This window comes from Pseudochaenichthys georgianus, chromosome 24, assembly GCF_902827115.2.
Source record: "Pseudochaenichthys georgianus chromosome 24, fPseGeo1.2, whole genome shotgun sequence".
Lineage (NCBI taxonomy): Eukaryota > Metazoa > Chordata > Actinopteri > Perciformes > Channichthyidae > Pseudochaenichthys > Pseudochaenichthys georgianus.
The window spans coordinates 21,917,395-21,940,364 of record NC_047526.1 but is presented as its reverse complement, the minus strand read 5'-3'; the positions used below and the strand labels follow the sequence as shown (position 1 = coordinate 21,940,364).

The following is a 22,970-nucleotide window of genomic DNA, read 5'->3' as shown; positions in this document are numbered from 1 at the left end:
ACACAACACGATAAATAAGCTTCCAAAAATTGTAAAGTTTAATTTATAAATGAAAAAAAAATATAATACCAACTAACATATAAACAAATCAGTGATAAGACCAAACCCAATTCTTCTCATACCTTCATATGGTTTTGGTTTTTTTTAAAAGAGAGAGAGATTTGTGCACGTGTTTTGCATTATAAGTGAAAGGTCAGCATGGCCAGCATGAGTATTAAAACTAAAAATGGCATTCTTTAGGTTTTATTCAATGTAATGAGAAAACATTCTGTATCAAATATTTCTATCATTAACTGCACACGTGACATGCAACCTCCGTTATCACACACGTGTTTACATGTGACTGAAAAGCTACATCAGACTTAAATCGGCACAATTTTGTGAAGCATCTCTTTGACATATTGTATAAAAGCATTATTACTTTGGTGTTTATTTGTGGCATTAACTTTATATTTGATAAGTTATTTATGTGACAGAATGTTGTATATAGATACAAAATTACAAGTGTACATGCTGAGGAAAATACAAAACTGATCGCTCACTGACTGCTCAGGATGAATAAAGTATGACGACCAGAAAAGCTCAAGACAATGATGCCATCTAGAGGCAGAACAGAGGAGTTTCCTCAACACAGAAAGTGTGTACACAATCATGACCTCATCACAACGCTGTCCCGAGGTTTTTAAGAGCAAAAAGTCCCTTTATGACAGCATTTAGTATCATGAGTCCTTTTCATTGTAGAAAAACACAAAGTAGAAGAGAGCACTGATGACCAGCAGAGAGACTGACATCAGCATGTTCCTCCGATTCTCTCCTCTTAACGTCTGCAGCTCCTTGTCTGGAAATAAAAAAACTAATGTGAATCAACTAATGTGTGGCAGCCATACATTTTCACCAAAACTGAAACATCATGAAGCAGCAAAAACTGCTTATTTATATGAATGCACCGTAATAACATTAAACACGGTTGCCATCATAACACGGATACAACTTTCATGTGCTTAACGAGTCAATCGGATCACAACAATGACTGTTTATCTCAGATGTTTGTGTTTTTATATATATTTAGGAATGACCAACTATGAAGCAACTGACCAAAAGAAGACTGATTCACATAATCCAAAGCTGTGTTTTGTCCATAATCATTCATAGTTTGTTTGATTGTAATTGAGATATCTCTAAAAGTATTCAAATGTCAAATCCACATAAAGTGAAGTTACATATGTAAACACATTTGTGACACTGCTTATTACATTTGAATGGCACATGTTTTTTGTAGGAGTTTTTCCTTACCTAACTTTAGCACCCTCTCATTAATGATGGTCATTTCATCTTCCAGGTCCTGCCTATGGAGCAGTGAGGGTGAGAGAGAGAGAAACAGCACCATAAGGAGGGTTTTCACTTCATGGACAAGCCTTATAGGGAACAACTGTATCAATTCAAGTTAAGTTTCATCTCTGAAAGTACATTGACCATCATCATCCTCACCTGTCCTTCTCAGAGAGCTTCTCCTTTCTGCTTCTGAACTCAACCCTGTCCAGGTTGTCTTTGCATCGCGTCCGCCGCTCCTCCAAACGGTCTATCTAGAATATTTACAGGTCAGAGATAATAGTGAGTTTAGTTAAGATTGGTTGGATTGAAAATACTTAACCATGAACAGAGGCCGGCGTAAGAAGTACTCTTGTACCCAGGGTTGTAAGCGTAGAAGAACCAGAGTGTAGTAATGCTCTGTTACAAGTAAAAGTCCTGCAATCAAAATGTTACTCAAGTAACAGTACAAAAGCATTAGCATCAAAAGATACTTAAAGTAACAAAAGTAAAAGGACTCATTCTGCAGATTGGTCCATTTCAGAATGATATACACTTAATATGTAAATATGTAGTGATGTTATCACAGCTGGTAAAGGTGCAACTAGTTTTTGTATACTGCAGGGTAGATTGCGAATGTTAATTCAGGTGTAACTCAAGTCCTATTTAAGTGTTGATTATATTTCACATTACTAATCCAAATCTACAAAGTAACTAAAGGTATTTAAATGGAGTGGAGTAAAAGTGCACAATTTACCTCAAAGTACCATATACTACTTGAGTAAATCTACTTAGTTACTTTGCACCATTGACCAAATGCAGAGACTACATTAATGCAATGTGTGCATATTAGAGATGTGAGGATGCAGAAGCAGACACGAGCTAAAATGCTAACCCCCTATCCAGCAAGCTCGTGGAGAAAAACGCGTCTTTCACCGTCTTACCTCAGTGGCGACACTGGTTTTCTCGCGTCTTTTGTCTTTAATTTTAGTCATTTTCTGTCTGAATCTATAGCTACTTCAGAGAGCCTGGCTGTTAGACTGACTGTACGGAAGTGTTTCCTTCTTCTTCTGCTTCATCATTTTTGACACATCACTCCTCCTTGAAGGCGGTGCTGCCCCCTATCTGTGTAACATGGCCATAACGGTCAGGCTAATTAATGTCACTTGTGCTAATAGTGACCTAAGGTTTAAACTATGCTATTTGACGCTATTCTTTCACATAATAAAGTCCCAGGAGAACAAATAATGGTTGGTTTCAGCAGCAGCAGCAGCAGCCCCTTTGAATTAGTAAAACTAGAGTGATAGTTATTAACTTTATTTCGCTCGTATAAGACACACAAATATCATATAATATGACGTTATACATGAACAAATTAGATTTGATTCAACTTGATTGTCACTGCACTATGCACTATGACAGCGATATGCAGTTAACATTCTACCAAAAGTGCAAAACAAGTAGAAAGTGGAGTGTTATTCATGGTATATTAAATATACATGATCTGGCATAAACTTAAGTATTTGAAGTACTAATGGCTATAAGAACAGCGACCGAAAACTGTCGTCTGTCTCCGCTACGAAGCAGAAAGGTGTGTGTGCTAGTTGAGAGAGTTGTTAATCGGATTAAAGGACCTGAGAGGACACGGTTTGATCAGCTGAGAGAGAAAAGGAACGACGCCATGCATTTTCTTCTCTACTAGCTCCGTTTCATTTAGGAAAAATGCCTCTCTTTATAAACCGGGACCAAATATTTGCACATCAGGTACACCTGCTGGAGCACAAACTGAGGGTAAATCACTGCTAGAGTGTCATGCCAAATGTGGGATTTATGTTCAGAGATTGTTAATGGACTTGAGGTTTATGCATTGATTGTTTTCCATTTAGTACGCACAAAACCAAGAGTGTGTGTTATGTCTTTGTGTTTTTAGAGTAAAGAGGAACGAATACTGGAACTGGAGACAGAGAATGCTATTCTTCATTTAAGACTTGCCGAGGTAAGAAGATTCCTGCCATAATTACTTACAGGCTTACACCTTTTAGGCCTAAGGGAATCCCAGATCACTGTTACAGTATTTTCTTTAATAGCAAGACTGAAATACATTATGTATTTTATCTTTTATCTCACTGCCATTGAATTCAGGTGTAACTTTGTATTGTACAGTATGTCTCTGTTATATAATGAGAATATGGATACTAAAAAGAATCCCGGTAGACTGTCCCTTCACATGCTCAATTTTAACATTTCAACTCAAACTAGTTGTAAACACAGGCAACTAGTATTATCTAAAGTAGCCTAACATGTTTCATTTGGTTTTATAGACCTTACAAATAATTACATACTACTTAAAAATGTGCAATGTAATGAAAACTGTGCTCTCTGAGAAGAGTATCTTTTGTTTTCCAGCATTTAACATTTTCTCTTCCAATGCTGTTTATTTATTCATCTTCACTGATAATTGAAACAGAATGCGATCATTTAGCACCAGAGCTTTTACTGTGGGTTTTGGGAAACACATAGTTCCCTAAACTTCAACATTTTGCCAATGTATGCCACTTTTACATCTATTAGGGTAAACGTGTTGCTTAATAAGTTATCAACAACAGTTGACCGACAAGTCTCTCGAAGACGTGTGTTGTATTAAAATGCTGTTAAATTCGAACAAGCATGATACAAGGGGGGTTATTTAATTTAGCTGTAACTGCCAGTTGAGCTGTTGCTTGGCATAAAGTGAGTATAAAATGGTACAGTGGTGCAGAAGAAGTATGTTGATGTCGTATCCTTTAGTGTCTGGGGAAGCTCCGTCGAGACCATGAAAAGGAGACCAAGGCCCTGCAGCATCATCTGCAGCAGAGGAACGCTCAGAAGATCACCCGCTCAGCCCTTGCCAAACTCCTCTCTGAGGTCCAGGTACACATGCACCAGAATTCATGCCTTTGTGCACATGGTAGCTTGTTAATTAGGAACTTAGAAAGACACACAAACAAAAGACAAACAGCAGAAACACACACACACACACACACACACACACACACACACACACACACACACACACACACACACACACACACACACACACACACACACACACAGACACAGACACAGACACAGACACAGACACAGACACAGACACACACACACGCACGCACACACAGGGACGCACACACACTTCCGCACCACCCTTCGCACTTCATGTCTCCTCTCTGTGTTGGTTGCAGGCCGTGAAGCAGGACTTGAGTGAACTTTTCGCAGTGTATTTGAGTTTTTCCACTGAGCTGGAAGAGCAGAGAAAGCAGCTGCTGGACAAAGTACAGCAGGCCAGCTGTTCTCTAAAGGGTGACCGTGGAGAGGAGGCTCAGGGTAAGTGGCTGTGTGTAGCATAACAATTGATCAGAAATGCAGCATCTTTTACCCCATTTTCCTGAGCAAATTGTTTTTTTATTGACTTCTAGACTGTTTGGCACCATTTTGGCCATTTTCTTTTTAAAGTTATGGTGGAGCCTGGGTGCTGTGAGCTGGAGTGAGCATGCAGCTTTAAGGAGAGCAGCTTCTCAAGGCACTTTGACATTAACCTATGATATCAAATCAAATCAAATCAAGTTTTATTTATATAGCAGATTTATAAACGATTTTTGGTCGAGCCAAAGTGCTGTACATATAATAAAAATAGCCTACAGTAGAGACACTTTACAGAAAATACAACTGCACAGATTGTTCAGAATATCAGTATGAGAAAAATGACACCCTCTATCCTTAGACCCTCACATCGTACAAGGAAAAACTTCCAGAGAAAACCCACAGTTTAAGGGGAAAAAATGGGAGAAACCTCAGGGAGAGCAACAGAGGAGGGATCCCTCTCCCAGGACGGACAGACGTGCAATAGATGCTGTGTGTAAATCGAAGAGATAATACATTTTACAGCATATAGACTGAATGTTAGGAAATGCATGTGTCTGTAATAAGAAGATGAATCCACGAGGATGTCAGCTACAATCCTGTGGAAGCCATCAGGGAAGCAGCATGACGAGACCCAAGGCAGGACCGCAGAGACAGGTTCAGCCACGACCCGAAGTCCACGACTTAATCCAGAACTCAGGATAGAGGATCCAAGACACGGGACTACAGCAAGAGGATCAGCCTCGACTCCGGATCCCGGCGTAGATATAGATACAAAACAAGAAGAAAGATTTGGCTGGGTTAATCGGAACAAGAGAATACACAGACACAGACAGAGAGGGAAAAGGTCATTGGATAAAAGTTATTCTTGATAACCCTCTAGAAAGATCTCATGAACTTCCCCACTCAATCTATCAAGACCCGAGCAGTTCTATTAGATATAGGATAAGAAACAGAGATAGGGAGCACAACAACCTATCTCCTATCTATGATAGATTCAAATGTGTAAGGTCTGGTAATAAATAAATATTGGCGGCATTTTAAGTTCTGCTACTTGGTCAATACACACGTAATTGATAGACATGAATTATATAAAAAAAAATTATAAAATAAATCAGGGCAAGAATACGTACATTTTGCCGCCACATGCTCTGCTCCTAGTAGCATGTATACCATGTTGGCATTTTTTTGTTTCTGCCATTTTGGATTTATACCAACAAGCTATAGCTGAGGGGACTGTGAGTAGAAGTCATAATGTAAATCACAGGGGAGGTTTCAAACCGTCAGAAGTTAATTTACCATTCGTTGAATATTTTATTAAGGAACATTTTTATGCCTTCCCTCGGGTCTGACATTTTCTACCTTTCACTTTTAATAACGCTTTTTGTTTTGCCAACTCATTCCTCCTCTCTGTGTTTCTCACTACTCTAAAGTGGTTTACAGGTTCTGTGCTGGCTGTTTCTTGATCAGGCTGTTTGCTGATAATCCTCTCACACTGCCCCTCCCCTCCTCTCTCACCCCGCCCTGCGAGGTTATCCCGGGTTCACTATCTTGCTTTAATTCAGTCCCACAAGTCAGCTACTCACCATGGCTCTGAAGATTTGTGACAACTGATCTCCCTGAGAACATGCTGTGCAAAATGCTGCAAACTTCACCTGCACTAATTAAAGAGTACTCCAACTATTTGGAGATTTCTCTTACATTACATTTATTTAGCAACTTATTTGCTACTTTGCTTATCATTATTTTGTATATTATAGGGCTGTAATTGTTCTTTGACTTCTAATTCAAGATTTATAAAGGGATCAATCTGAAATTAGACACAAATATGTATCATTCCAAAAACCTTGCAAATAAAATGTATTTAAGTAATAACTATCTTATTAGTAAAACATGTACATGTTTTAGACTCATATGATTAGGAAACTATGAATTTGGATGCAGAAATAAAACCAAGGCACTTAAAAAAAACGTTTTTAAGGGAAAATGCCAACAAATAAATCTATAAATAATCGAATTAGAGGTTTACGAAAAATATTCTGAAGGCCTTTAAGTACAGACATTTTCATTTAGAATAAAAGAAAAGCCCTTTTATTGCTGTTCTGGGGATCATTTATTTTGAATAATTTGCATTTGAAATCATCTTTAAAGAGAAAAAGGAACATTTTGTTATATTTGCGTTCAACTAAGGCTATCCCTGAAGGTCTCAACCCGTCCTGAGTGAATGGAGTTGTTTACTGCCGGGTTAACAGCACTAACATGTGTGCTCCAGGATTACAGACTTGGCCTGAGTTCAAAGATTTAAACCAGACAACAGATGGTGTCTGCCTTTTCCTTATTTGTTTGTTGTATCAAAATGAACACAATAATAAGCTTGAACCTCTTTTCTCTAATTGATCTCTCTGCTCTCCATGACCAGACTTACAAGCTGTGGTCTCAGCTCTCGAGCGCTCTCTGGAGGAGGAGCGGGAGAGGTGCCGGGCGGAGAGGCAGAGGAGGAAAGAGCTCCATAACACACTGGTGGTGAGGACAGATTATTGTCTGAAGATAATGGGTCATAGTCTGGGTTCATAGAAACCTACAGCATATCTGATGTGTTGCTTTGTTGTTATTCTTAAATGTGTATAGGAGCTGAGAGGCAACATCAGGGTTCACTGCAGGGTGCGACCAGTTTTACCGTTTGACCACGTCCCGTCTTCCACCCCTGGATCATGGTGGGGCATTACGAGATCCATCATGGCATCATGAAATACTTTTTTTTGCACTTGAAAAGCTAAAAATATCAAATATATGTGTTGTTTCTTTCTGTCAGGCCTGCATTATCAGAAGAAGTGGTGTCTACAGTCAGTGATGTGAGTTTGACATTTTCTTAACATTTATAATATTTAATTGTCGCTAGCAGCCTCAGTGTCCTCACCCTATTTTTGTTTTGCCCCATTTGTTGTTTTTAGGACACAGTGATGGTGAATTGCATAAAACCTGGAATGCCAGTGCATAACAAGATGTATGAGTTTGAGAGGTAAAAACAAACACCGTCATGGCGCAATTATACTAGTTGGTTTCAAAAGTATCAATGATTCCTCTGTGTTTCTTCCAGAGTGCATGGACCAGAGGAATCCCAGGATGCAGTGTTCGAGGAAGTCAAGCCGCTCCTCACATCTCTGTTGGACGGGTGAGTACGGAAGCATTACAAAAAAAAGGCTATATCAAATCACATGCCATTCAAATGTTCATTCAGCTATATTAATTAAAAACCACCCTGCGGGGATGAAGAACAAACAATTAAAAATGTGACAAACGGCATAATGTGACTGCATGTCTTGAATGTCATCTCCTGCCCTGCAGCTACAATGTGTGTATCATGGCGTACGGGCAGACAGGAAGTGGGAAGACTCACACCATGATGGGCTCCCAGGTGCTGGAGGAGCACTCTGGGGGACAGCCGGGGGCGCAGCAGGGCATCATCCCCAAGGCGGCTGCTGAATTCTTTCGGTGAGGAAGAAAATCATTTTTTTGTTTTTGGTGATATTTACTGTCTATAATGACTAAACTCTGCGAGATGTGTTTTTTTTATGACATGCTGAATCCAAAGTAGATCTGTTCTGATTTACTGTGTAGAGATAAAGTTGATCCGTTAGTGTGTCAAAATAGAATACATTTAGTTCGAACTTTGTCTTTTTGTTTTCATGTATGGGGTTTTGTTCCTATTCCTGTGTGTGTGTGTGTGTGTGTGTGTGCAGGATGATCTCTGAGAAGCCAGCAGACAGCCACACAGTGGAGGTGTCCGTGATGGAGGTGTACAACAACGAGGTGCTCGACCTTCTGGCCAAAGATGCGCAGGGCAACCCGGCGGAGCAGCGCTGCGACGTCATCACCACCTCCAATGGCGCCAGCCAGGTCATCGCCCTCAAATACCAGTGAGTAGCCGCAGCTGAGGAGACAACCAGAATATAAGATTGTGTTTCTTCTATTTATTATTATTTTATATCTCTATTGAACGGGTACCATGCATAACAAATACATTCATCTCAAACAGAGAAGAGATGCTATATGCCAGATTATAGCTAAAAGCACATTTCCATCTGCAGTCCTTGGACAGGTGCACACTTAACAGTCAACACACATAACCCTAACAAATAAAACAGCTGAAATACAGATGAATCAAATATAAATACTAGTACCTTTGTCAAATATAATTTATTAAAACCAACCAGATCAAATGTTTGCACTATGGGAAAAAGCCTGCCCGTTTGTTTTGTATTCCTATAATCAATGTTTTTTGACATGTAAAATGTATCAAACGATGTGTAACGGGAAAGGGCTGAAAATGACGCTATCGGGGTGGGGCGGGTGAACCAAACAGTAAGGTTGAATGCAGTAAAACTATAAGATAAAACCAATACTGGGTCGTAATTTGGTCACTGAGTTATATTGTTCCCATAGACTTAGTCACTTCATGTTCAATACTGATTTGAGCAGCTATCACTTCATGTCGGATGTGTGTCATATGTCCTCCAGGCCCGTGCGGGATGCCTCTGAGGTGATGCAGATCCTCAGCAGGGTTCTGAAGCTCAGGGCTCACTGTCCCACCCTCGTCCACCCCGACTCCTCTCGCTCTCACCTCATTGTCACCCTCACCATTTCCTCCAAAAGCCCCAACGCACTGGCCCTGGGTGAGACGCAATCACACACACTCACACACACGTTAGCATTGATGACACCTGTTGGCCACACACTCATGCACTGTTTGTTTCCATTCAGCCCGCAGGCTCCAGAGTGCCAAGAAGGACATGCAGCTGGCCGCTCAGAAGGAATGGTGGAGCCCACGCTGTCGCCGTGCCAACCTCGTCGCGCGCAAATCATCTGAGGATCATCTCTTCGCGAGCACGGCCTCCTCTCCCAGCCGCTCCCCCTCACACTCCCCCTGTCCCTCCCCCAGGCCCAGCGTCTCCCAGGCTCTGTTCAAAACCAAGCTGCAGCTGGTGGACCTGGCAGGGAGCGAGAGTGTCGGTGAGAGCGGCTCAAGGATGTGAATTTAGTTAGTGTCGTGGGAAATGTGGTCTGTGATTGTTTGGAGATGCATCTGGCCACATTTAACCTGGAAAACATACCTTTTTCATGTCAATAATTGAAAAACAGTCATTTGGCATGTCTAATTCAGATGCTGGGGTTAATATGCTGCTTTGTGCAGATTTCAACCTGCTCATATACAGTCTGTACACACACAGCTGAGGATGCAGGTTTTGGTAATCAACCTGTTTTTACACAGAAAGCGGTCAGAATCAGAATCAGAATACCTAAATTCATCCCACAGAGGGGACATATGAATGTGTTACAGCACGAAAAGAACCAAAGACAGCTTGATGATAACCAAGAAGCATGCACACAAAAATATTAAAGATAAAAACAACAACACCATTTACAAAATACACATCCTGTAACAGTTCCGAGAGATATAGCAGCCAGGTATATTGCACAGCTATTAACGGCATATATTGCACATAATTGGTATTACACAACAAGGGGTGTTCTAGTATAGTCTTTGTTGTTATATGTGTATGGGTCACTGTCACTGAACCAAGTAGGACGGATGCTTGTTCATTATGCATATCAATCAGCTTCCGTGCAGACAGTTAAAAAGTGTGTGTGTGTGTGTGTGTGTGTGTGTGTGTGTGTGTGTGTGTGTGTGTGTGTGTGTGTGTGTGTGTGTGTGTGTGTGTGTGTGTGTGTGTGTGTGTCAGGTATGTCTGGAGTTTCGGGCGCCGCTCTGTGGGAGGTGTCCTGTATAAACCGCAGTCTCTCTGCTCTGTCCGATGTCCTGGGAGCTCTGGCCGAGCAGAGACCACACGTCCCCTACAGGAACAGCAAACTCACCCATCTGCTACAGGACGCCATAGGTGAGGCGCACACACACTTACACACTCTCTTTTTCTAACACCTGTGATTCATATCTTCTGGGTTTGCATTTCCTGGGAAAGAGTCACTGACACCAACATGTCTTCACCTAGCTGAGAGATTCCACATACCAGTGCTGTAACTCAGACAACACTGAATCATCCAAAACACTACGCCAAGATATGTCTGTATTTGTCCTTGCCCTAAAAAGGAAAAGAAAAGTATGACGCATGGCATTAAATTGTATGTTGTCCTTTTTATTGTAATCTTTTGGTATATCTATATTTCCTGTGAATAATTGTCTTTATCTTAATGTTAAACATTTACAGAGCTACATCCCAGATCAAATGAATGCTAAAGGCTCTTTGAGCATGTTTTCTCACAGTGAATATGCTGTTATGTTAAATGTTTGTTGTTTGTTTTTCATGTATTGTGTCTTGATATTTGTCTATGTTGATGTTACACATGGAGCTGCTGTGATGCAAGTCAAATTTCAGACCATTAAAGTATTATCTTATCGTATCGTATCATCATAATAGTTTTTTTGTTGTTTTTTTAAATCGTTTTTTATGATTGTTGTTATTTTTCTCAGTTTTTCTTACAATTTATCTTCTTCAGCTGTGTTTATGTATGCAGCATATACACTCAGGCAAAAGTCCTCATATGTGTAAACCTACTTGTTTCTGAATTGAACTCTAATGTAATTGTTGGGTGGTGTCAGTGACATGTCAGTCTTGAACATCCCCTCTTGTCTCCATCCCCTCTTGTCTCCATCCCCTCTTGTCTCCATCCCCTCTTGTCTCCATCCCCTCTTGTCTCCATCCCCTCTTGTCTCCATCCCCTCTTGTCTCCATCCCCTCTTGTCTCCATCCCCTCCACCAGGCGGAGATGCCAAGCTGCTGGTGATGCTGTGTGTCTCCCCCACGCAGCGCTACGTCACAGAGTCCCTGCAGTCCCTGGGCTTCGGGACCCGGGCCCGTCAGGTCCAGAAGGAGCTGCCGCGAAGGAAGGGGAACCCTCTCAAAGTTAAGTGACGAGACAGACAGAGAGATTTTCTGCTTTGCAATACGGCAGCAAAATAAGTCCTGAATCAGTCATGCCAACGATACGTTGTGACGGTATAAGATCAATACCTGCAAATCTGTTATGTTAGTTTATAGTGTGTGAGCCCTTCTTTCTCTCAGTAGTACTTTAACTAAGAAGTGTGTTGATTTTGCTAGAAATGTTTATATATTTTCTTTTTTAGATATATTTTAATAGACTAAATGTCTTTTATAGGGATTTCTGAAGTACTTGTACTGTATAATGTGTTCATTGTTAACCCTGGCAAATAAAGGGTGCTTAGTAGTTATGGATGAAGATACTGAAAGTTGGGGTAATGATTCAATTTAGAATAACATTTTATTTATTCAATTTCTCATATCATTAGACTGTAGATCATGTTGATAGTCGTCAGTCCTGTATAAGAAAATGCTTCCTGACTGAAGTAGTCTTCCATGAATTCTGTTGTAAATACATTTCAGTGTTTCTTCTCATGCCTTCTCTTTTTTAGAGTTTTGGATGCAGTTATGTTTCTACACATGTATTCTGTATCTGTATTCATCCCCCTTTTTTGAAAACTTGAACAATTCTTTGATAGATTAGTCTCAGTAGAAAGTAGTGCCTATATTACAAAACAAAATTAAACAGCTGATGTGCAGATATGTGTATTTTGTGTTTCAGTCTGTTCCCGAAGACACTTTACAGAGAAAGTAAAATAAGGGCATTAAACAGTTTGTGCAGTCCCTCAGAAAAATTATTCATATAAAGTTGATTGCTCACAAAAGGCTTTCTATTCTACGCAAACTACTTCCACTGCGGGGGAGTGTTCCAATAAACCGTCTGCTGCTGTGTAGATTACAGCGAAGAGGAACACATATAATCACTTTAGAGCAGGACGGTATTATTTTTAGCTTTTGTTTTACAGTCAATTACTGCAGGCAGGTGGAATATTCTGCATAAGCACAATTCTACTAAGGAGCTGAACAATTGATTGCCCAATGTGGCAAAACCCATCGGGGTGATAACAAAGTACACCAGCAGCTGATGATTATTTTTACAAAAGCTATTTAAGGTTTGTTGACTATATGTTGGAAGAAAACAAATCAGGTAATTTCCCTCATGGTGAAACAGTGGGACATCTTCCAAGCATGGGGAAAACAATACTATCTGGTATGTACAGCGCACACACACACACACACACACACACACACACACACACACACACACACACACACACACACACACACACACACACACACACACACACACACACACACACACACACACACACACACACACACACACACACACACACACACACACACACACATCTACAATGAGAGCACTTCACGATGTATTGAACACCCGGTCACAAAGCTGACATGAGTTTGAGACGCAGCTGCCATGTGACACCCTGACACCCTGCGTCTTTGAAAGCGCAGGCTTAGAGGATAAAGAGTGACAGTGACAGGATAATAAATATGAAAACTCCAGGAACAACACATTTCTCTTTCTTCTCAGTCTCTATACACAGGGGCAGAGGTGAGAAGACGAGGAGAGGGAGGAGAAATGATGAGTGTCGGTGAGAATAAGACAAGATCAATATGGGAACAGAGGGAGGTGAGAGTGAAGTGAGGTGGCACATGTAATTGTGAGCTTGTAATGATAACCGTTAGTCTTTATCCACACCTGACAAACACCATCTGAAAGGGTTCTCCTCCAAAAGTCAAGATGTGGATCATTTGGGATAAACTCCCGACACTATTCCTTCTAATATGGATAAGTGAGTTAGCTTTATTTGATTGTAAGGGATTTCTCCGTTCTTCATTGCTGGCTTAAAATGACCCAGAGCTGTTCTGTTACGTGGATCATGGCCAAGACATTACAAGGCTCAACTGCTTATTTGGATAAAATGATCCTCTTAATTCTCATTAGCTAACTTTGAGTGCCTGGCAGACTTCCTTATACATCATATTCATCTTTTAATATTAATATGACAAAATGCCCAGCAAATAAATCATCCTCGGATTTGATGTTAATTATAACTGATCCAGAGTTATTGAATTGTTTTAAGGCAGCTGCACAGATGCCACATTTCAAAGAGACATCCTTTATGATGATATGCTTGCATTAAGTAACAGCAATCAGGAATATTAAGTTGAACACATTTCTTTTGCTTATAGTACATCAAAACTAAACTAGGATTGGTAATTTTTCTTAGCTGAACAGATGTTTGATTATTACACATCACAGATTTTGACAATTTCTTAATTAACGTGATCTCATGTAGTATAATTATATCAACAAGATGTTGCTAATGGCCATAATGAAAGGAGTAATGAATGCCTTTATGTCTTGGTGATGTTCCATATAACACTTTTGTTGGCTGCGGAGACAAACTCAACAACAACAACAACAACAACAACAGACCCATAACATTTAGGGCTAAAACATAACATTAGATTTTTATTAATTCAAGCAAACTGTTACAGTCAACAGTTACATAAGTTACATGGTATACAGTATTGATCTAATCTTTTTCTTTTTTAAACCAGGGTTACTGTACCCCCCCCCCCCCCGTCATCCCCCCTCCCCAAACATAGAAACAGCAAATCCATACAAGCGCAGGCAAGTAAGTAGTAACAGCACAATACATTCATCAACTCAACGATACGTTTTGTACGAACAATAAGGCAAGTAGAAGAAAGAACGAACGAACGACGAACAGAAAAGGATGGCAGACATTTTCTTTGAAATGAGCCAAAACAAGGCTTAATGTATCCTTCTCTTTCATGCCTGAAAGGGCAGTCTCGTAGAACATGTATTATTGTGTTTGTTGCTGCAGAACCGAAGGAGGTAAGGCTTCTTGTCATTGAGCAGGGACTCGGTAACAGGGGATCTGAGGGAAGAGCTGCCTTCAGTGCTGTTGAGTGGGTTTACCTGGTGTTGGTCAGACTCTGTTGAGTGGGTTCCTTTTTGAAATTCACACTTTTTTCCTCTGCATACTGAAAATGTATCAGGAACAGTAAACAGGCAGGAGATCTGACGTACATGTACAGCATCTAACCACTTCTAGTGTCCATTTCTATGGCAAAGAAATGATGGGAGCTCGATATGCAGAAAGCCGATGGCTCAGTGTTTCTCTTGATGTCCACATGAGCATACAGGGCTCTGTAGAACCTTGACAGACAAACAGCTCAATCTCTTGGCATACATTTCCCTGGGGTAAAAGTTGGATGTAAGTGAATGGATATGCACAAGCTTCCCCTTCTTCATTTTCACCTATATAGCAAACATCACATGACATACCAACACAATCTTTAGCTTGTTCTAAGTGGTGGAGTCAGTCCTGATGACAAGTAACAAAAAAACGGAGTTCATGTAGTGGTCAGTATCAGCAACTACTGTCCCGTTACAACGGCAAATGTGTCAGCAGAAAAATGTAAATGAAAGACGATAAAATAAACCAGCATCCACTCAATGCCATGTTGTGCCACCGGGTGGCAAAATGGTGCTGCAGAACTAAGGAGAATGCAACATGCCTTCATTTTTTCCTTTTCTTGTTGTTTTTTTTACATCGAAGTACAGATAAGAAACAAAACAAGTGGTTCTTCAAAAAGTTATTTTCATGTATAACAATAGTAAACATGGGGGACTTCATCACAAGAAATCCAGAAGAAACAATGTCATGTGGTAGTGCAGAAAAGAATAAATGCAAAAACTTCTCTTGGAACACTAGAGAGACAGACCAGGACATGAAGATTCTCCTCCGAAGACAAACCACAAGACAGAGATTTGAGAAAGAATGAAGCGCGACAGAGGAAGAGTGGGCGACAACAATGTTTTGCTTCTTTGCAGAGTAGAAAGGACTGTGATGGCGAGGTGTGGAGTGCACCTGAACACATTCCTCCTCTGCCTCCAACTCTGCTTTTTCCACTTCCCTTCCATCTGTTGATCTCCATCACTCCATCCAGTCTCCTTCGTCAAACTCGGACTCATCCTCGGAGTCGGAGTACTCCACAGCGATGCGGCGGGACAGGATGGTTGCCACGTCGTTGCCAACGCGCTCGTGCTTAGCCTCTTGCTCTCGCTGCTCCTCCACTTTCCGAAGCTGTATGCCTGGAAGAAGCAGCAGAGAAAGAGAGGTTATAATGACATAATGGCATGTCAGTTCAAAAACCCCCAAAACATCACATTTTATTCACTATGAGATCACCGAATATTACAATTTCAGAAGCTGGAATACATTTCATAATTGTGTGTTATCATATAGCCATATAGCCATTTTCACAAAAATATACTATCCCTAACACTCTCTAGAAAAGTGAGTATTTAGAGTCTGACAGATAATCCACAAGTACCCATTTTTACCAAGTTATTTTTCTAGATTTTTATTTTTTTTCCGCAATTTCAAAAAAATTACAATTCAATAACAAAAACACACTTCTCCCTAAAAAAGTAATTGTGTGCTTTGTCCAGAGAAAGCATGACTCCTCACTGTTTACTGGGGAAGCTTCCCACATTTCTGGTAAAACACAACCCACCTTTTCTGATGGCTTCCAGCAGGACACTGCGAGCGTCGCTGATGGGGGGCAGGCTGGCTGCTTGGTGCCTCTTGCTGCCCTGGGTGAGCGGAGAGGCCATGGCTCCTGCTGAGGGGAAGGCCGGCACGGGTGGGGGGCCTGAGAGACAGGGCGAGGAGCTCCGTCCTCCAGTGAGGGGCAGAGGGGGAGGCGGCGGGGGGGGAGGCAGGATGCTGCCGTCCGACTGGGTGCCAGAGCCCGAGGGCAGCCCCCTCTCCAGGACCTGCTGGAGACGGGCCGGGGAGCAGTGGAGGGGCGGGGCGATGGGCGGCGGGGCCGGGTGCAGCACACCGGGGGCGATCTGGAGGGGAGCCGGAGGGGGGGGGATGGGCGGAGGATGCTGATGCACTGGAAGAGGAGGAATGGGAGGAGGAGGAGTGCCCCGTAGGCCTGAGGAGGGTAACGGGGGAGGCGGAGGAGGGAGAGGGGGGGGCGGTGGAGGGGGAGTGTTGGAGTTGAAGCCTGATGTCCGTGCTGGAGACTGGGGTCTGCTGTCGGAAAAACCTGAACTGGAACTGGAAGGAAAAAAAGAGAGAGAAGGAAAGAAAAGAAGGTCATGACGAGGACGAGTGCTGAGCCGTGAGGGTGAGAGAACAGTCTGAATCAGAGGTCTGAGAGAGAGAGAGAGAGAGAGGGTGACACCTTCATACATGGGTAACATTGGAGCAGCCTCAAATATAAATTTGCTCTTAAAATAATAACATGTAGCTACCAATTTGCTTTTATGGATCCGCTTCGGCATACTTTAACTATCATGTTTACAAAGACTGACACTAGTCTTAGTAATTAGTCTTTTTTCTTAAGTGCAGTGTAATCAGAGAGATTTAGAGACAATTGAAATCTTCCTGGCTGTAGACCTGCTGTCAGGATGTTTTCACTATAGGACATGAACTGCTGCTGAAGCTGTGTGGGAGGATCAGGACATCACAACACAAAGGTCGACATGTTCACAATCAATTTTCTTTCTACGGAGAAAATTGCAGCACACAAAAAGCACAGCGAGGATGAAGTGTGGGGGGGATAATGTGTTGAGTATTTCCTCAAAGTGCTACATTAAAGCAGTAGGGAAGGGGTAAAGTGTGAAAGTTAGACATAGAAGTTGATAATAATAATAATAACTTTTTAAAGAAAGTAACCATGAGATACCAGAATCAAAAGGTCACACAAAGGCTAAAAGTAGAAGTAAATCAAATCTAGAATCAAAGAAGATCGCTGCAAAGAATCAATGAGATTTGTTTTGCAACCACATCCTTAATCATTCCGTCTCTTCTCTCCGTTCCTTCGAAACAACCTGTAATGCGCTCAGTGGCCTTAACACTTTATTGATCCTGCCCTTCTCTGAGACTTTTCCTTTTTTCTTCAGCTTTGGTCCACAAACCCTCCGTCTATCCATCCACCCTATCTTTTTTTGCTCAGAGTGAAACATCCTCGTCCTCTCGGGCAGAATCAAAAGGAAATTAACCCAACTCACCAGGAAGAGGGAAACACACCTAAAGAGACTCAGTGAATTACTTTCTCTGCACCAGATGAGTAGCACACCCTTTTCAGGTAAGTTAGAAATCAGAGCTACAACTTCCCAGGTGAGCAACCATCACCTTTTTGCAATTTCTATGCAAAGTATATTATTTAAGGTTTCCGTGGGGGTCGTAAATCTGAGGTTATGTGTGGTCTACTCTCCCACCTGATCACAGAGGGTGGCTTGATCTCTCCCAGTGGGTGCATGAGGGGTGGAGGCGGTGGAGGGTCGTGGGGCCGCGAATACATTCTGTCCCCGGTACGGTTCAGCAGCTCGTTCATCTGGCTGTAGGGCAGCGCCGCCAGAGAGAAGGGCCCCTCCATATCTTCCAAGTACATGGGAGCCCTGAGCAGAGAGAGGCGTTGTCCTTAACTCACAAACTTTGAATTTACCTCGCTGATTTTTTGCTTTAATCCAGCCTCTATTGTCCATTGTATTCTTATTACCAATTACTTTCTGCTGACAGAGCTTAAACATAGTCATGCTACATAGAGAATTGACCCAGTTTTCCCTACCTTTTTCACTTATGGCCCATTGAGAAACAACTGTTGATAAATTATTATTATTTATGTTACTTCCCAATTATCCCACACATTTATATTTTGGTGTGCACAAGCTCACAAGTGACCCCTACCATCCAGCAAAGTCTTCCCGTGAGCCCTTTTTACTGTTCACTCAGGAAGAACCATTTCCTCTCATAACCTTTCTGGATTCATTTGAATACAGTTTGGAGGCATGAAGAGATAAAACAGCCACTTCACAAAAAACAAACATGCAAGAATAAAAAAATAAATGAATATGATTTTGCTAGTGTTCTTCCTATCCTGTAATCATCTTATAGGAAGAGGATGATCTACCCCCCGGTTGGGAACTATCATAATCGATGTAAATGTAAAAGGGTACAACAGTCTGCCTACTCTAAATCAAAACATGTCTTAATAAGTTAAGAAATACCCCTTTTCCTGATCAATCCTGTATTTACGAAGCAGAGTGGTAATAAGGAAACATGTTCCAGCATTTATTCATATTTTTTAGTATTAATGTTAACAACATTCCACCCTTTCATCTGTTATATAAATAAGATCAGAGATGCAATGAGTAGACCCATCTGATGTAGATATTTGAAATGTAATTAGCAACAGGAAGAAGCATCAATGGAGGCTCTACTTTGGCTACGGTCAAGCCTTTAAATCCCTCTTTCCACATTGAATGAAGTTACTTGTAGAAACAACAGTTTATCGGAGTCTTTCTGCATCTTCCACCAGTTTTATATTTTATTTATGAGCGAAAAAAGCTAACGTGCCTCAGCTACAAAAAGACGACGTTTCATCAGCACACTGTCCATTTCATCACACTGTGGATATTTAGTTAATAACTTCTAAGAGTGTGCATTCAAACCATCTATATGTGCTGACACTGCACTTGATTACTTGGGAGAAAAAATACAGTCAGCTATTCATGGCTCTCTAAAATCAAAGCAAAGCAGCACTTTGCAAAAATGTCTTTCTTATTAATCACATTGACTGGCAGGGAAATGATTGAATATGAGTGGGCGGAGCTCTGAGGAACAATAAACGCAATCATAACCTTAATAGTGGCCATTGCAGCTCAAGTGTAAATTGCAACATCTTGCTCTCTCTGTGGAGTAGGCGCAATTTATTTCATGCTGACGAATAAGTGAAACAATCAGGACTTTTCAAGCACATATATACTTTAAATTAGAAGTTATACATGCTGTATTTCCATGGTTACCGTGTATGTAAAGCCGAGCATTTGATTAAGACCAGGTAGTACTTACTTTCCAACAATAATAAATGATAACTTATGTGAATTTAAATGTTTGTCTGCTCTTGAGGTGCATGAAGCCATCCCACATACCTGTTGTCGTGGTAACCTGCAGATCCGTTAGCCTCTCTGTGTTTGTCCTCAGGTATGTCCTGGGCGAGCTCAGCGCCCAGTGCCTGTCTCTGCCACTCCTTCTTACGGTCGTGTGGCGCCCGCGGGGTCTTCTCTTGCTCGTGGGGACGGTCTAGCGTCTTCATCTTCAGCGGTAAGGAGGGTGATGGTGGAGGGGGGGGGGGGGGTTAGAGAGGGGGGGGGGGGGGGGTTAGAGGGAAGGGAAGGGACAAATCAGGAGAAGTGGGAGAGGGAGGAGGAATCCGTAAAGGATGGTTTGTGGATGGAGAAAAACAAAGGGTGAGGAGAGAGGGTGAGAGAGAAAACATAACAGATTAGCTGCGGTTACATTTATTTATTTATCATCCTATAAAACAAAACGAAAATCACAACAGGCACAGGTGGCAGATTTATAGGTACAAAGAGAAAGCTGGGTAAACGAAGCATTTTATTACTGTTCAGACGCACAAACAAATCCACATTTTAAAAGTGTATCTATGTTGGACATCTTTTCTGATGCTACACCTTCTTTATTTAACTGAACACGTGCCACATACATATCCATATATTTACATAACAGCTACTGTCAAAACATGTATCTGTTTTAAACTAGGTGATGAAGACTTGATTGAATTAGCTTCTAAAGAGTAATCACAGATATTTATCCAAATACCGTCGTACTAGCTGCGGAACAGGGAGTGCTCATTGGCTGATTTGGACCAAATCATAGTATCCATATTTACTGCAGAATATTACTGAGAAAGTCATTTTCAAATGGACATTTGGTATAGTGTTTTACATATTTAATCTGGTCCATCAACAAACAGCACTTCCTGCCACCTAAACATCACATGACAGACCTTCAACACATACACACATCCGTAAAGAATCGGAGCATAGAGCTGCTGTGGCAGAAATCACACAATTGTTTTAAGATTTAAATCGCTGTATTTTCACATACCTGCCCTGGAAGGTCTAGGTACCTATAGACCTGATCATACATGCGGGGGTCCTGCAACTATAAGAAAAACAAAAACCACAAGAGAAGCACCGGGTGTGAGGGGAGGAGGGTCAACAAATCAATTCGGCGGCACAGGATTGAGCAAAACACCGCCGAGTAACAGTCAACAGGGACAAAAACAGAGTGGGCGGTGAGAGAAGGTGGGACAAAAGGGAAAGAGGGCAAAAGAAAAGTGCTGTTAAACAGAAAATGACAACACATGGCACAGCTCGGGGGGGCGTCACAATGAAGGTGGCACACACACACACACACACACACACACACACACACACACACACACACACACACACACACACACACACACACACACACACACACACACACACACACACACACACACACACACACACACACACACACACGAGATCTCACTGGAAAAGGAGGACAAACTACACAGGTGTGTTTCTAAAAGTGAGGAAAACTCACAGTGAAGAATGACATGTAAACAAACACAGAATAATAGATACAATGGTAAACACACAACAACACAAACATGAGGAAGATAACACGTCACAGTTTAACAACATATTGATGTGATGATTCAGTGTGGTGATGCCGAGACACTTTATGCATTCATGTTTGAAAATAGTAGGCAAATACTGACACGAATAACTCAATTAAAAACGAAATATTTATACCGTTGTGGGTGAATAGTTGCAGTCTGGTGTTATTCTTGTTTTTTAATGTCAACACATCTCATGAAAAGACAGCAACTTTCTGACTTCCCCGCCCTGCTTGCAACACTTAGCTTTAAGCCCTCTCGTTTCATACCTAAGATATAAATCTAATAGGCCACAAATGTATGGTTTGATATTTTAAAATAGGGCTGTAATTACAAATTATTTTCATAATCGTATAAAAAAAAACAAGGACATTTCTTTCTTTTAGTCTAAAAACAGCATTTTCTGCCATGTTTTTCATGAAGAATAATTTCATCCATTGATGGATTATCAAAAGAAGTTACTTTTCTAACAGTGCCTTTGCTGGGACATATGTATTAGCTGTACTGTAGGAGGGATTCATTTAACAATACATTTAGATGTTCATTGTAATGGAGAAACATGTCACCCAGTGCACATTGTGTATTTTCACACAAAAAGATACAATAGGCTTTGGGTACACAGGCACAGAAGGATACATTTAAGGTTTCAGTCTTTTTGTGGGATCTTTTAACAAAAGTAAACAGAATATCGCCAGACGTGTCTTAAAGTGTAGGTCATTCAAATCAGGTTATAAGCAAGCTGCAGTACAATGAGTGAACACATTCCGCAAACTGCCTTCACAAGCACATACTTTCCCCAGTTATTGGCTTCAAAACAATATTTCAGATCCTATTTAGCGGCAGAAACACATTGCAGGTGGTTTGTGAGTTTACTTATTTGTGCTTATATGGTGGTGAATAGACCCCTAACAAATAATCACCTCAGCATTAAAGTCAATACTAATCAATATCTGTTATGTGACTTGGATCCTGCAGGGCAGTGTCCCCTGCTCTAGATGTTGTTTGTATGTGTGATTGTGCTGGTCTTTAAATAAAAACATGCTGGTTGATTCGGCTCAGTGTGGGGAGTGTGCAGAATATCCTCTGCCTGGGCTGAGTGATGATGGATTTGTCCGTCCACTGCAGTGGTCAGGCCGCTCAGAGCGAGCATGGGAATAAATCCTAATGCACATTGATTAGGATCTGATTCAGCATGGCCCATTACTCCTGATGAGGCATTGGCCCAGGGGAGGCCTCGGCGCTCTAACACACACACGCAGCACATTCATATATCTGGGCTGACGAACTGAATATCATTTACTCGGCAACGCTCCCTGACAGCTCTGTCTGCTGAGGCAGAAGGAGCGCCATTAGAATGTTGAATATTTTAACCTATCGTCCTCGTTTTCGAAACACTGTAGAGCTTCGCTTTGCAATTTCGGCTGGAAGATCAGTTTTGGTGCAACTAACCTCTGACTTCCTAAAAGGTTTGCCGTTATCGCGTCTTGGCAATATTTAAAGAAGCATTAAAGAGCACATTTGCAATCTAAAACGGCACTGAGAGCAGACCTCTGGCAAGGCTGCTTCCCTGACTTTGATCCAGTTTAAACTGTAATGGGTTTTTCAGTCTGGCCCATAAACAATGGGGCCAGTAGATTCTTTCTGTAATTGCTTACAATTCCTCCTTGGCAGAGTCCAAAAGGATGAGGATTTGACTGTATTGATATTACTATGGTGAATGACAGGCAGATATAAGGGCAAAGAAACACATAATGTCAGCAGACGACCATCTGGCCAATAGGAAGCATCACAGAGTGACGGTGGAAATGCAGC

At 41.4% G+C, this 22,970-nt stretch overlaps 3 protein-coding genes across 6 annotated transcripts in view; 1 reads left to right on the top strand and 2 right to left on the bottom strand.

Moving 5' to 3' along the window:
* Positions 1 to 15: 15 nt before the first annotated feature.
* ccdc167 (coiled-coil domain containing 167) lies at positions 16 to 2,393 on the bottom strand. Its single transcript, XM_034076073.2, has 4 exons — positions 2,253 to 2,393; positions 1,489 to 1,583; positions 1,294 to 1,346; positions 16 to 838 (listed from the first exon to the last, which is right to left on the bottom strand). Exons 1-4 carry the CDS (start codon positions 2,301 to 2,303, stop codon positions 720 to 722), a joined length of 318 nt encoding a protein of 105 aa, XP_033931964.1. The 5' UTR covers positions 2,304 to 2,393; the 3' UTR covers positions 16 to 719.
* Positions 2,394 to 3,030: 637 nt separating this feature from the next.
* kif25 (kinesin family member 25) lies at positions 3,031 to 12,300 on the top strand. Its single transcript, XM_034076619.1, has 15 exons — positions 3,031 to 3,099; positions 3,239 to 3,304; positions 4,096 to 4,218; positions 4,527 to 4,668; positions 7,124 to 7,227; positions 7,333 to 7,418; positions 7,517 to 7,556; positions 7,656 to 7,723; positions 7,802 to 7,876; positions 8,050 to 8,196; positions 8,445 to 8,621; positions 9,223 to 9,377; positions 9,466 to 9,714; positions 10,446 to 10,601; positions 11,482 to 12,300. Exons 1-15 carry the CDS (start codon positions 3,031 to 3,033, stop codon positions 11,631 to 11,633), a joined length of 1,809 nt encoding a protein of 602 aa, XP_033932510.1. The 3' UTR covers positions 11,634 to 12,300.
* A 1,930-nt stretch (positions 12,301 to 14,230) lies between these two features.
* The window catches only part of wasf1 (WASP family member 1), a 70,470-nt gene continuing 61,730 nt past the window's right edge, over positions 14,231 to 22,970 (bottom strand). For 3 of the 4 annotated variants that reach the window (XM_034076540.1, XM_034076542.2, XM_034076539.2), the window contains exons 7-11: positions 20,597 to 20,653; positions 19,618 to 19,781; positions 17,905 to 18,084; positions 16,185 to 16,738; positions 14,231 to 15,759 (exon numbers count right to left, since the gene is read on the bottom strand). In XM_034076540.1, the coding sequence (XP_033932431.1) occupies positions 15,602 to 15,759; positions 16,185 to 16,738; positions 17,905 to 18,084; positions 19,618 to 19,781; positions 20,597 to 20,653 (1,113 nt within the window). In that variant the 3' untranslated portion in view covers positions 14,231 to 15,601. The remainder of the gene's footprint in view (positions 15,760 to 16,184; positions 16,739 to 17,904; positions 18,085 to 19,617; positions 19,782 to 20,596; positions 20,654 to 22,970) is intronic. The other variant, XM_034076541.2, reaches the window with a different exon arrangement.